Source organism: Camarhynchus parvulus, chromosome 3, assembly GCF_901933205.1.
Source record: "Camarhynchus parvulus chromosome 3, STF_HiC, whole genome shotgun sequence".
Classification (NCBI taxonomy): domain Eukaryota; kingdom Metazoa; phylum Chordata; class Aves; order Passeriformes; family Thraupidae; genus Camarhynchus; species Camarhynchus parvulus.
In genome coordinates this window covers 22834886-22849475 of record NC_044573.1, presented here as the reverse complement: position 1 = coordinate 22849475, position 14590 = coordinate 22834886, and the positions used below count along the sequence as shown (strand labels likewise).

The 14590-nt window shown below is 43.7% G+C and overlaps 1 protein-coding gene across 2 annotated transcripts in view; it reads right to left on the bottom strand.

The window, feature by feature from the left end:
* UBR2 (ubiquitin protein ligase E3 component n-recognin 2) overlaps window positions 1-5817 on the bottom strand; it is a 55121-nt gene extending 49304 nt beyond the window's left edge. For both annotated transcript variants that reach the window (XM_030944516.1, XM_030944514.1), the window contains exons 1-2: window positions 5639-5817; window positions 238-497 (exon numbers count right to left, since the gene is read on the bottom strand). In XM_030944516.1, the coding sequence (XP_030800376.1) occupies window positions 238-497; window positions 5639-5716 (338 nt within the window). In that variant the 5' untranslated portion in view covers window positions 5717-5817. The remainder of the gene's footprint in view (window positions 1-237; window positions 498-5638) is intronic.
* Between the last annotated feature and the right edge of the window lie 8773 nt (window positions 5818-14590).

The following is a 14590-nucleotide window of genomic DNA, read 5'->3' as shown; positions in this document are numbered from 1 at the left end:
CTTGCATTTCTTTTGTACAGAAAACACTCTACATTATACCAATTAATATTTTTCCATTTACATATCTGTAGTGTTCATTTTCCCCGATCCCACTTGCCATGAAAGACTGCAAGGTTCCTTTAAAAATATATTTTGGTGATTAACTTTTCATTAGGACAGTATATTCTTATTGCAAAATGTTCCATGACTCCACAAATCATAAATACTTCACAATGTCACAATGTCAAGTTAAACTACCTGCAAGAATACGTAGGCTCTCCCACTTTAAAGACGCGGCCACACAGATGGGAAGGTTTGTTTGCTTGCTCAAGCTTTGGAAAACCAAATGCAGGATCTTCACCACAAAGATACCATTCCATTGGTCCCAGCAAAACGTGTTGTGCCAGCATGTCTTCTCTCTGAGGGGCAGGGTTGGGACCCCTGCAGTAAATTTTTGGTACATAATAGGCCAGATGCTGGTATACTTCTTTTTGAAGGTCATTTGCTTGCAGCCATTTCTTTTATATTAGAAAAAAATGAGAACACAAATTCTTCATTAATAAACACATCATAGTTCTAGCCATATTAGGTTATTTTATTTCTACATGAAATATCTAAAATGTCATTGCAAAACTAGAAAGCCATGCTTCCTTTAAGTGTTAAATCTAAATGATCACAAAAGACAGACATTAAGAAAGGAAGAATTTGTTTCCTTGCTGACACATTTTATCCTTTTGACATACAGAAGATTTAAGAGAAAAATTCACTAAAATTTTCCTCCAGGATGAATGACCAGTAAAATGTTGGCAGTGATTTTTAGGATACAGCCTAGACTGTGTTGGTCACATTTCTCTGGAGTGCAGACAGATGCTGCCAGCTTGGGACAGAGAGGATCAGCGGGAGCCTGGAGTTGGCAAGGAACAGAGACAAAAAGTACATGGAGAAAAGCAAACACAGCATTAGGTAACAGTCCCTTTCTCATTTAATTTCAACAAATCACCTGTGAAAATGAAGGAGTTTTGGTTTCTCCTTCAACCAAAATAACTCATCTGAATTACTATTTCAAGTGTGGTGTTAGATCCATGAATTCTTGCACTGGGTTTGTGAGGCAATGTTTTGGTAGCAAGGGGGCTACAGGCTGGCTTCTATTAAAGCTGCCAGAAGCTTCTCCATGTCCGAGAGAGCCAATACCAGATGGCTCCAAGATGGACCCACAGCTGGCCAAAGCTGAGCCCATCAGAGAGAGCAGCAGAACTTCTGGGATAACGGATTTAACAGGGAATAGCATATTTAAAGGGACAAAAAGAGCAGCTGGGAGATGTAAGAAAGAATATGGGAGAATAACAGCTCTGCAGACTCCAAAATCAATGCAGAAGGTGCGGCAGGAGGTGCTCCTGACACCAGAGCAGAGATCCCCCTGCAGCCCATGGAGATCCAGCAGGGAACAGAGATCCACCGGCAGCCCATGGGGGATCCCACGCTAGACAGAGCAGCTGGATGCTGCTAAGAGGCTGTGACTCCACAGTAGGAAGCCAAGGCTGGAGCTGGCTCCTGGCAGGACCTGTGAACCCAGGAGAGAGGAGCCCAAGCTGGAGCAGGTTTGCTGGCAGAACTGGTGACACCACAGGGAGCCCACACAGGGCAGCCTGTTTCTCAAGGACTGCACTCCCTGTGAGAGACCTAGGCTGAAGCAGTTCATGAGGAACTGCAGCCCATGGGAAGGACTGACACTGGAAAAGTTCATGGAGGACTGTCCCCCATGGGAGTGACTGCACACTGGAGCAAAGGAATGATGTGAGGAGTCCTCCCCTTGAGGAGGAAGGAGTGCAGGGACAACATGAGGAACTGACCACATCCCCCATTCTGCATCCACCTGTGCTTCTCAGGGGAGGAGGTAGGGAAAACACGAGTGAACTTGATCCAGGGAAGAAGGATGGGGGGAAGGTGTTTTTAAGATTTGATTTTGTCTCTCATTACCCTACTCTGATTTGATTGGTGAGAAACAAAATTAATTTTTCCCCTAGTCGAGTCTGTTTTGCCAATGGCAGTAACTGGTGAGTGACCTTTCCTGCTCCTTATCTCTACCACAAGCCTTGTGTTGTATTTTCTCCCCTCTCCAGCTGGGGAGGGGAGTGAGAGAGCAGCTTTGGTGGGTATTTGGCACCCAGACAAGGTCAATTCACTACAATTCTCCTAGTCACTCAATTGTAAAAAACAATGTTGGCTGTTTTTAAAAGGCATCAAACCACTGAGCTGCCCTAAACCACTTAAAAACTCAAAGCATTTCCTAGGTTTGATTTTTTTTCCCCCCGATATATACACACAGAATAAAAAAATATTTGAGGACAACATTTGTTTTATTTCTGCCTTGGGGATAACAAATTTAGAAAGGTTTAACCTGTAAGTTAAGACTGCAAGGTTTTTGTAAGGAACAAATGGGAGCAAGCAGATACTGCAAGTGTCCACTGAATAAATCTTGTGTTACATAAACAGCCTCAGCATGCCATTTCTCATTGTAAATGTGACAACCAGATACCCCCTGGCAGCTCCCAAAAAAAAAAGAGTTCAAAATCAACCTAAAACTGTACATGAAAATGCAGAATTAATTATGCCAAAATAAATGGGTTTGGTGATCAAATATTAGAGCCTGATTTACTCTGAATTATTTATAACTTACTCTAAAGAACTTATGTTTGAGATAACACGGTTGTAGTAAGTTCCTCGGGATACAGACATTCAGAGTCAGCAGAGCATCTGTGCAGACTGGATGCATTTTTGCCTTTTTTAAAAATATATTGAAGTAGTTTCATTTATTAGACATGTTTTTCTGAAGTAGAACTTGGTATTTCAAAAAACCCCAATTCGTCAGGGTGCTTTCTTCACTTCTCTTTTCCTAAGTTTGACTAAATCTTTCTATATTCATCTAGCTTTGATGGTAAAAGCCCAGTTTTTTCCCAAGGAAGTCCATGGGAAGAAGCTGCCAAAAAGCCATAGCCAAGAATCTAGAAATCTACAGATTATCTCACCATTCCCATCACAATTCAGAGAATACTATAGGAAAAAAAAAAGATTAAAAAGTAAAGTTTTAAACAAGAATTTAACTTTTCCCACCAGTTCATTCATCTCTTCCTCTTCTTTCTCAGTTTTGCCAAATTGCTACTACTGCCAGGAATGAACTCAATCACAGTGGCAGTAACTTCATCTTTGCCATGATTTCCATTTAATAAGCTTATTTTTGCATTATTTTCTATAGCATATGGTAGTTATTAAATTGCAGGAATTTTTCAGCAAAATATCTTTAACATCAGTCTTTTAATTCAGCAGTATATTACTAACTTCTACCTAGAAAACACACAGTGCATACTAGCTGCACTACAAGCTCAGACAAATACCTAAGCAGAGAGAATTCTCGTTCCTCGAGTAAATGGCTTTCCCATCCCAAAAATCCTGGGAGTAGCTGTCTGAGAGTTAGGTGTGGCAATGATGAACGTCATCACACTTAAATCTGTTTGTGGAGCCAGTTCTATACACATAACTGCACATGCAGTTTTGAAAATCAGGTCCTGGATGAAATAATATCAGAAGGAAATCCAGGCTACTAGGACAAGGAAACAGATGTGACTCTAAAAGCTGCCAGGAAGGCAGCTCACAGGTCTGTTGTGCAAGTTAGACTGTTAATAGAAATATATACATAGGTATACACAGGTTGCATTGCCTCTCTAAATAGCTACCTGGGGAGCACTGAACTCCAGAAAAACAACTCAAAACTTTGGAATTTGTTCTTTCATAAAAGCATTCTGCATTTAGGCAAGGTTTCAATTAGTATTTGTCTTTCTTCTAACCTGAAATCACACGCAAGACAAGCTAATATTCTACTCTCCCAAGAGAGGTTTTTTTATTAAAAAGGGAAGTGTATTCCTCTTCACTTCCTCCCTCTTCACACTTACTCTCCTGCAACAACTTTAACTGCCCTGGAGGGAAAAAAAAGTGCAAAGTATTGATCAAACAACACCTTACAAAAGTAAATACCTAATGGTTCATCAGGGTTTATATGAAATTCCCATCTAAGTAAGAGATACCAGGAGAACAAAATGTAGAATACTAACAAGCCATAAAATAATTCACATGTCTGTTTCAAAAGCTAAAAGGTACAATTTATGGGGTTTTTAGCTACACAAAAAAAATACTTGCATGTAGGCTCATGTTATGTTAAAGAGAAATTATTTTTATTATTTTTGTTCTTGGGAAGTTTATCATTAAATTGACAAACTGAAGCCTTAAGTGCAGCAACTATTGCCTTGGGGTAGTATTTGTTTTGTTAATACTGGGCTATCAGTAAAGTAATACTATCAGCAAAGGAGGCAGAAAAAATACACTAGATTTGAATGACAGATTTCTGAATTGAAGCTTGTGCAGATGATGACAAATAAAAATGAGAAAGAATTGACTACATTTAAGCTGGCACTGCTATCTACAGCAAACTCCTAAATGTATTCCCCTGGGTGCATGATTGTCTTGAGTTTACCTACAGTGTGACCCAAAAAAACCAGCTGCTATTCACACAGACAAGGTAATTTGGGCTCAATTTGGACTATTTTATAAATGTTTGATGGAATTATTTGGTTTGCTGTAGAGAAGAAGCAAGACTAATCCTGGAGCTAAACTAGCTAGCATATAGCTAACTGTGCACATTTGCCCATCTAATCATACCTTTGTCTGCACTGAAGATACACAAGCATAATCTGAGGATAATCTGAACTATAACAGTCTGTTATTTTCATTTGTAAACAGCCAATGTAATTCCCATTGAGACACACACAGACAGCTCTTCAAGGTTTTATCCTACCAATATGCACATGAGCAGTCTCAAAAATTTAACACACACACACCCAGTTCCTCAAATGCCCAAGCATCTAAATGGACAAACATGTCAGAAACAAAACTTCCTCCTAAGACTTTACCCTCGAAACTACATTCCTCTTTCAACTACTCTTTGTAAGAAAAGAAAAAGTATATAAACAGAAGTAGACTTCTTCAAATGCCACACCGATTCTACTAATATTTCCTCTAGAAACACCACATTCTAATAATCCTAAAATTAACTCCTGCAAGCTTTTCCAGAACCGCATCTTAAATAGTGGGGAGGAAGGAAGAATCCTGTAATAGCACTTTAACACTGTAAAGCGTATTTGGGGTCAGACAACCACCTAAATAAATAGGGAGGGGGGATCTCCTCAGGTCTAGGCGTGACTGCCGGCAGAGAGAGGCGAAGGGGCAGCAGAGGCGGAGGAAATTAACTTCAGGAAGCACTTAAGGAAGGGGCGAGAGGCCCGGCCGCCCCCGGCAGGGGATGGCCACGTCCAGGCGGCTTCCAGGAGCCACCTGCGCCAGCCGGCACAACAGGAAAAGCTGGCTGATCGCTGTCATGGACCTCGGCGGCTGCAACAGCGACGCTGGCGACAACAGCGCGCTGAGGCCACGGCGGGACAGCGCTGTCGGCCCTTAGAGCCAGCCCCGGCAGGGACACCCCCTCCCGGAGAGCTCGCTCGCCCCGCGGAGCGGCCTCGCCCCGGCCTCGGAACGGCTCCCCAGGCCGGTGCCTGCCGCGGCCTCCGAGCCCCCACTCCACTCCCTCCCCGCGCCGGGCCCGCCGCCTCACCACGGCGATCTCCTCGGCGGAGCACTCCAGCAGGCTCTTGTCAATGGCCTGCACCTCCGCCTCCAGGTCCGCCGCCATCTTCTGTCTCCTCCTGCCCCCTGCCCCGCGCCGCCGAGACCGAGGCCGGGACAGCCGGAACGGGGCCCGGGCGGCCGCCCAGCCCGGGGAACACACACTTCCGCCCCGCCTCCCGCACGTCACCGCCCGCCGCGCCGCGTTCTGGGGGCTGCAGTCCTTCCGCGCCGCCGCTCGGCCGACACACGGCGGTCCGTGCCGTGTACACGGTCCTGGGGGAGGACCGGGAGCCGCGGGAGCTGCGGGGCCAGGCCGGCAGTCGGTACCCGCCCCCGGCCGCCTCCGCGGGCCGCCTGCCCTTCTCGCGGAAGGGAATCCCAGGATCACGGGATGGGTCAGGCTGGAAGGGACCACATCTGGTCCATCGTCCCTGCTCAAGCAGGGTCATCCCAGAGCACACGGCACATGTTTTCTTTCAGACGGTTCTGGAGTATCTCCAGTGAGAGAGACTCCACAGCCTCTCTGAGCAATCTGTTCCAGTGCTCCGTCACTGCACTGTAAAGAAGTTCTCTCTCAAGTTCAGGTGGAAGTTCCGTACATCAGTTTCTACCCCTTGCCTCTTGTCCTATTGCTCAGCAGCACTGAGAAGAGCCCAGCTCCATCCTCTTGACACCCTCCCTTCACATCCTGGCAGACATCGATGAGGTCACCTCTCAGTCATCTCTCCTTGAGGCTGAACAGGCCCAGCTCCCGCAGCCTTTCCTCCTAAGAGAGATCCCCCAATCTCTCAGTTACCCTCACTGCCCTCCGCTGGACCTGCTGCAGAAGCTCTGCATCTCTTTTGTACTGAGGAGCCCAGAACTGGACACAGCGCTCCAGATGAGGCTTCACCAGAGCTGAATAGAGGGCAGGATCACCTGCCCTGACCTGCTGGCAATGCTCTTCCTAATCACTCCAGGATTTTGTTGGCTGCCTTGGCCACAAGGACGCTGCTGGCTCATGGACAGCTTGTTGAACAGCAGCACCACCAGCTTGTTCACCAGTCTTCCCCAGTGCCAAGCAATGTCTGGGACTGGGAACATCTCCAGTGCGGCTGGCAGAGCTGGGTGACCCCCTCAGCTGAAATGCCCTTGTCAGCGCTGCCAGTGGGCAGCGAGGGCTCCCTGAAGCCTCCACCATTCCATGCAGGTGGAAAGAAAATAAACTGGTAAATTATATGAATGCGGCATCTATGGCTTTAAGTATTACTAAATAGCAGAAACTATAAATTCTGTTGCTCAGCTTCCAGGGGGCGACACTAACTGAGGCATGGCTTGCTCACTCAAGTGGGGAGGCCAGTCTGCCTCTCAAAAAACAAGTCACCACCACGAAACCCAGCAAACAATCATCCTCCATAACCCCTTTTCAGCACATACTGAAGGCTCAGCATCTTGTGAGGCCTTTCTGAAAACCTGTTGTACCACTGCTGTACCCATGGGCTTGCCTTGCACCTCTGTAATCACAGCTGGGCCCAAACCAAGCAGACGTGTCTGACCATGCGGGCAGCCACGGGGCACCTGAGCGTGCTGAGGTTTAAAAACACACCTTCCTTCACTTGCTGGCAACTTCTGCATGGACAAAAGCATCATGCACAAACTGAGTATTATTTCTACCTCACGCCTCCTATGGCTTCATGGCTCAGATAAAGACCCCCCTCCCAGCAGGACCCTAACCTAGCAAATCCTGCTGAGGAAATCTGTGCTCTGGAGAATTTACACTTCCAAGTCTAGACAATGCATGGGAGGGGAATAAACAGGTAGGAAAGGCAGACCAAGTCATAACTGCCTGCAGTGCTAGCTGAGGGCACCTTAAAAGGTTGCCTTTGCCAAACAGTGCGAAGTTACAGCAAATCTGTGCATTGAGAGTGAGTCCTGCTTCATATCTTATATTCCTTAAAACTTTGTAACCATTGTCATAGTGAGTATGCATTGTTGCTTCTTCCTTTTTTAATCTCCTTTTTCTCTCCCTTCTCCTCATTCTTCCCTCAATTAATAATTTACATATTGAATTTCCCATGCATAAATTCCTTTTTTATGTACCTTTCCTATATGCAGGATACATATTTTACTGTACTTATTTTTATCTCCTTTACCACTTCTTAAGTAATTGTTCTTAAAACACAGAAAATAATTATATATTCCTTAGAAGATCAGTAAAGCCCACACTATTTCTCATTCATGCACTGTGCATGCCTAAGGAATACAGAACATGAATCTTCTTTGGAAAATAGCACAGGGTGAAGGAAAGCAGCATGACTTAATTGTTTCCTTTTCTGGGCTGCATGAAGAAAATGCTAGAGTTTAGTAATTCTAGAAAATCCTGGAGTTTAGTAATTCAAAAGCATCTTATTTTACCTAGCAAAATGGGCAACCCAAACAGAAAAGACCCTACAAAGCCATTATTTCAATATGAACATAACAACTTCCTGAGTATCATTTTTTACAGTTTTGGGAAGAATTTTCCATAATAAATGTCCTGTGCCATTTACTTCATAAGCAAAGACACTACTCAAATTCAAGAGTAAATAATTGAGGAGACTGCCTTTATCTTCTGCCAAAAAGCCTAAGTCTTACCAAGTCTATTATCAGATAGAAACTGAAAAAGAGAAATAGAGGCAATTTTAATGTTTCAGCAGGGTTAGCAGTAAACCTTCATGGCATTTCTCTGCTCTAGCTGAGATGTTTCTGAGCCTCACCATGCTTTCAACACAAAAGATAGCCCATAGAATGCTACAGACCATGGTTATGAAAGATGCAGATCTTGCCTCTGCCATTAAAAATAAAAAGGGGAAAAAAAAAAAAAAAAAAAAAAAAAAAAAAAGAAACCAAAACCTAGATGATAGTTTGACTGGGGATCAATTAACTTCAATGAGTATTTTTAATCAATGCTGTGTCCATTAAGAACACAATGTAAAAAGGTGCCCTGGTTTAACCCCAGACAGCAACCAAGCACCACATAGCCACTTGCTTACCCCCCAGCCAGTAGGATTGGGGAAAGAATTGGGAGGGTAAAAGGTAGAAAACTTATGACTTGAGATAAAGACAATTTAATGGGTAAAGCAAAAGCTGCACTCACAAACAAATAAAAACAAGGAATCAATTCACTGCTTCCCAAGGGCAGGCAGCTGTTCAGCCATCTCCAGGAAAGCAGGGCTTGATCACGTGTAGCATTAATTTGGAAAGACAAACATCACTCAAAAAGTTCCTCCCTTTTCCTTCTGTTCCCCATTTTGTACTCTGAGCATGACGTCCTATGGTCTGGAATATCCCTTTGGTCAGCTGGGGTCACCTGTCCCAGCTGTGTCCCCTCCCAACCTCCCATGCACCCCAAACTCACCAGCATGGCAGCACAAAAGGCAGAAAACTCTGTCAGCCCCTCTCAGCAATAACAAAAAACATCTCCATATTATCAACCATGTGTTCAGCACAAATCCAAAATAGAGCCCCATACCAGAGAAACACTGGGAAGAAAAATAACTCCATCCTAAACCAGCATAATAGGCGTAATTGAGGAAATACTAATTGTCACAGGGGAGACTGATGGTTCCTTTCTTAAATCTGTTTTAGAAAGTACTAATGAAACACCCACTAGGAGACTGCTTCTCGATGCACCAGAACTCACCAATGGCAGTCAAGCTGAAACCCAGCTGGTTTGAAAGAGAAAGGACCTCCAGTAGAGGATGCTCCAGAGGACTGAGCATTCAATAATTCTTGTTATCCTGTCTGAATGCTGCTTGAACATGATCATCTTCAGGGCCTGTTGCATTTGCAACTAGAAATGGATCAAATCAAGAGGTAAGGGGATGTTGGAGGGAATTTTTAAGCAGCTGGTTTGCTGGTGTGTTCACTGTACCTTAGATGCAGTCTATTTGACATCACTGTATTAATTTGAATGTAAATAGAAAAATACTGCATATCTAGACTGCAGGGATAAATGTCTATAAAGAAGACTCAGAAAAATGCCATGCTATTTAATGGAGTTTTCTGGAAATCATTATGAAAGGTGAGTCTTGTGAGAAGGATTCAGAAATGTTTCAATTCTCTGTGAAATGTTTCCTGGTACAGTTAAAAAACATTTTAAAGGCACTTCTGTGGCTGTTCACTAAAACAATGATGCACTTGCAACTTAATTTGAGGTTTAACTGTTAAAGCAAATGATCAGCATTTTGCTGCATGAAGTTGATATTACACACCTACGTCTAAAAACATCACTTTGAAAAGACATTTGTATCTCCTAAATCTTCCCTAAGTCAGCAACCCTTTCCACCAAAAAAAAAGCATGTGTCTAAATGTAGAATTCCGGTTTGTATTTTCAGTAACAGTAATTTTGATGAAACTGTTTGTTTAGTAGATACTGAATGACCAAAGTAGTGATTTTTACATAGCAAATACAATTTTTAAAGCCATTATCATTTACACGGTTTCCCTCCCTTCCTCTTCAGTGCCAGATGAGGTAGGTTTATAGTCACCATCTCCTTCATAGTCTTCATATAAATTCAGATGGTAATTCTTTTATTTCTGTACTGCCAATTCCAAAGACAAATTATGCTGACCAAAATAGAATTTTTCCTGTGATAATGTTAATTAAAAGATGAATTGTGAATGAGGTGAACAATGACACCCAGTACTTGGTGGATTGATAAGACATAGTTCACTAAGCAATACATTATTCAGAACAAAAGAGCACACGGTAATCTGCAAACACAGGTTATTTTAGGAATTTGGTTCAGAATTAGAGTATTAAAAATACTATCTGACAACCTGTAGGCGATTCTTTGTTCCTTGGAGCCACTAGTGCTATAATATCAGCCCTTTTAGCAATAAATCCAAATAAGCTTATTTCTTTTCCCCGCTCTGTCTTTGCATGAGCTTAGATTATAAGTATATAATATTCTAAACATGATGTCAAGGAAAATTATTTTTAAAAATATACTGAAAGCAGAGCATATTGCATAATAACAGCAAATATAGGAGGCATAATGAAAGCATAAAGATACTGTGGCCATGTTGCCGTCTGGTGAACGCTCTCTGCAAGTCTAGCAAAGGCAGTTACATAACTGATTTTTATTGCATTAGGCAACAGCAATATTGCTAAGCAAACCAATGTGCAGAATTAGAAAGCTTCTTCCACAGTGGAAATGAAGAAAAAAGACGGAGGAAGGGCTCTCACTTACATCCAGTAAGAAGGCAGGGCTAGAGGATGTGCATCTTCATTAGTGGATCATGTCAAGGGGACAACATGATTTATTTTCATCAGGCAGTGCCTTGGAAAAAATACAGTGCCAACTCAGTCCATGATAATTTCACTGCTTTCTGCAGCGTAACGTGTCAGCAGTCTAGAGCTCAAGCTGGTGAGTTAAAACATCAACCTCTAAAAGAGATTTAACAGGAGCTAAGATAATAGTCTCTAATGAATTGCACAGGGGGAAAAACTAACATGGGAGCAAAGGGGAAAAAAAACTGCACATGCAAAAATGTGCCTGATCTCATCTGTTTTCACTGTAAATTCAGAACACTGCTAGTGTGTATTTAGACATAGCATTTAATACAGGCTGAGGGATGAACAGACCAAGAGCAGCCCTGCCGAGGACTTGGGGGTGCTGGTGGATGAAAAGCTGGACATGACCCAGCAATGTTCACTGGCAGCCCAGAAAGCCAAATGTGTTTTGGGCTACATCAAAAGGAGCCTGGGCAGCAGGCCAAGGAAGGGGATTCTGCGTCTCTGTTCCCCTCTGGTGAGACCCCTCCTGCAGTGCTGTGTCCAGCTCTGGGGTCCCCAGCACAGGAAGGACAGGGACCTGTTGGAGTGAGTCCAGGGGAGGCAGCTGAGATTAGAGGGATGGAGCACCTCTCCTGTGAGGAAATGCTGAGAGAATTGGGATTGTTCAGCCTGAAGAAGAGAAGGCTTCTGGGTGCTCTAATTGTGGCCTTCCAGTACCTGAAGGAAGACTACAAGAGAAATGGAAAGGGACTTTCTACAAGAGCCTGTAGTGGCAGGACAAGGGGGAATGGATTCAAACTAAAGAGAGTAGGTTTAGATTATATATTAGGAAGAAATGCTTTATTGTGAGGGTAGTGAGGCACTGGAACAGATTGCCCAGAGAAGTTGTGCATGTTCCATCCCTGGAAGTGTTTAATGCCAGGTTGGATGGAGCTCTAAGCAACCTGGTCTAGAGGAAGGCGTCCCTGCTAACAGCAGGGAGTTTCAAACTAGGTGATCTTTAAGGTGTTTTCCAACCCCAACCATTCTATGATTTTAGGATACAAAGAGGTCTGTGAACTGGTAATAAGCAAGTCTATGTTTGTGGCTCAGAGGTGGTCAGCTTTAACACCTAGGAATGTGCAAGAACCACTTGAAATTTGTTCTGTATAGCTAACATCCTTTCCCTGTGCTTAGTGACGCCAATGAATGTACAGGCTTATGTTGCAAGCTTCCCCTCCACGGGACTTTCTTTCACGTGGTTGACTACTTTTCAAGTTTGAACAAACTCAAATATTCTTGAGACTTCTGCCACTTGTGTTTGTGTGGCCAGTCAGCCATATGAAGTGTATGAAGTGCAACTGTTGATGCAGTGCTGCCGTAGGACCAGACCTTTAGAACCCTTGCACTAAGAAACAGCAGTCACGGTATTTAGCATCCACTGCAGCGCAAGCGAGTGCACTGTCAAAGCTCGGAGCCCCAGAGCTGCGGAGCCATGCCGGCCGTGGTGGCTCCTGCAGGAGAGGCGAGGGAAGAGCCCGGCTCTCCCCGCCCTCCCCGTTGCCGGCGCCAGGTGCCGGCAGGCGGCGCGGGCACGGCGCTGCAGGAGCGCCCCTCTCCCGCCGCTCCAGCCTGCGCTCCCGGCTCCCGCTCGCTCCAGCCTGCAACCGGAAGGGTGTGGGTGGGTGCTGGGGCTGGAGCAGCCATGAGGCTTCACTTTTTTATTTCCCCCCCACCTCAAAGCAAGCGTTAACTGCTTAGTGGCTGTTACTTCGGGTAATTCAAGGCATTTTTGAAATGAGTCAGATGTTTGAAGAAGAGAAATGTGCTGTGCAGTGGCTGGGGGCCATGAATAGGGCTTTGGGTGGTAGGAGAGGCAGGACCGGGAGAAAGCAGAAGTGGCCAAGGAGTTGCTTGCAGAGATGGATGGCAAGACGAGTGCTGCAGTTATCCTTTGGGAGAAGAAACTGGAGCAACCTCCTGTAGTAAGGTCTCTGCCTCAGCACTGCAGAGGAGCTTCTGAATATCGGGAGCAGCTGGGCATCCGATGGTGACACTCGGTGACAGTGCTTGTTCTTGGCTGGTGGAGACCAGAACTGATACTGAACCACTGGAGAAAGAGTTCTTGACTCTGTCTGAAGCCACATTTATGTGCAGTTATGCAGGGGATGCACAATGGAAATGGGAACATATAGCCCACAAGCAAAAGCAGGGTGGATGAAAGATTTATCTGGGAATATGAAAATGCTCTGAACAAGCGATCTAACTCTTCTTTTCCCCTTCATTCACACAACGGAGCAATTTTAAATTAGAACAGGTTGTAACAGATTTAATTTAGATCACCATGGTGCCTAGTATAATGCTACAGCATATTCTAGTTTATCTTTTTCCCTGATTTTAAAGGGCTAAACAGTTTTTAAATTGTGGATTTGTTATAGAATGTATGGCTGCTAGGCAGTCTTAACCAATTAGAAATTTTTACTGCACGATGATTAATTTTGTTAGATAAAACTACTGAAATACAACTGAAGGTAGAAATAAAAAGCATTTAAGTGCTCTACAGTCATGATTTACTCTTCAGAGATGCATTTAACGCTGTCTCCGGCAGAACAGCTTCATCCATTTTCCAAACATTCATTTGTTTATTTCAAGATTAGTCTCAGTTATAAACAGACATTAAATCACCTCCAGGCCCTAATACATTGTAATGAAGTATTGTAAACCATGTAGTATGTTGGTTTAAACAATGTAATCAGAAAGCAACAAAACCATTTTCTCCTGGTTCTTGCTGGCTCCCTGACTTCTGTCTGTTCAAAGAAAAGTTCTTTTTAGTCTGTAAATGTCAAGGTCACTCAGAGGTCAAGTTTGTGCTTTTGAGCCATGGTTCCTTTCAGGTTATTGGCTTTGTTTTATTACTGAAAGGAACCATCCATTTTGGCATATAGAGCAAAGAAGTCATGTAATCCTATTAAATACAAAACCAACATGTAGAAATAATGGTGAGGGTTTGACAATTGCACAAAAGCCCCCTTTTTCTGCCCATAGTTAAGCCTGCAGTGAGTAATTAATGGTCCTTCCACGAGCCTGTCTACAGTGGGAAAACTGCCTAACTACTTTTCAAAACACTTGCTCAAAAACTGGCCAAGAGCCCCTTTTGGGCAAGCTGGCATCCTTCTACTGCGATGCTCAGGAATGGGAGAGGGACAGAAGCACCTACCTGTCGCTCTCCAGCTCAGAGCAGAACATGGCACAGAAGGAGACAGGCACAATCCTAGGCAGAGGATCCTTGGAAACAGAGAGGATTAATTAACAAAGAAGGAGGAAAGCATCTTTAGAGAGTTAAGGATAAATGGAGGTATTTTAAGTTATTAGAAAATAAACTTGCTTTGTTGGCAGGAAAGAGAAGAAGTCAAAAGTGGAGGTTACAGCATGCAAGTTGAGATGTAAGTGGATCATTATGTACTGGGCACAAAAACTAAGACATAAAAAATTAACAACAAATAGCTCACTAATTTCCCTATGAAGAATGTTTATGCATAGTGCAAGGTCAGTAGAAGAAAAAATTAGGAAGAGGAAATAAGATCTAATCAGAGTTTAAATTGGAGCAAAGAAAGTGTAGAATGATTTAAATAAAACTGTCCTCAAAGTGGTATCTGCATAGAGGTAACTGGGGGAAAATGCTGAGGATTTTCATGGTTC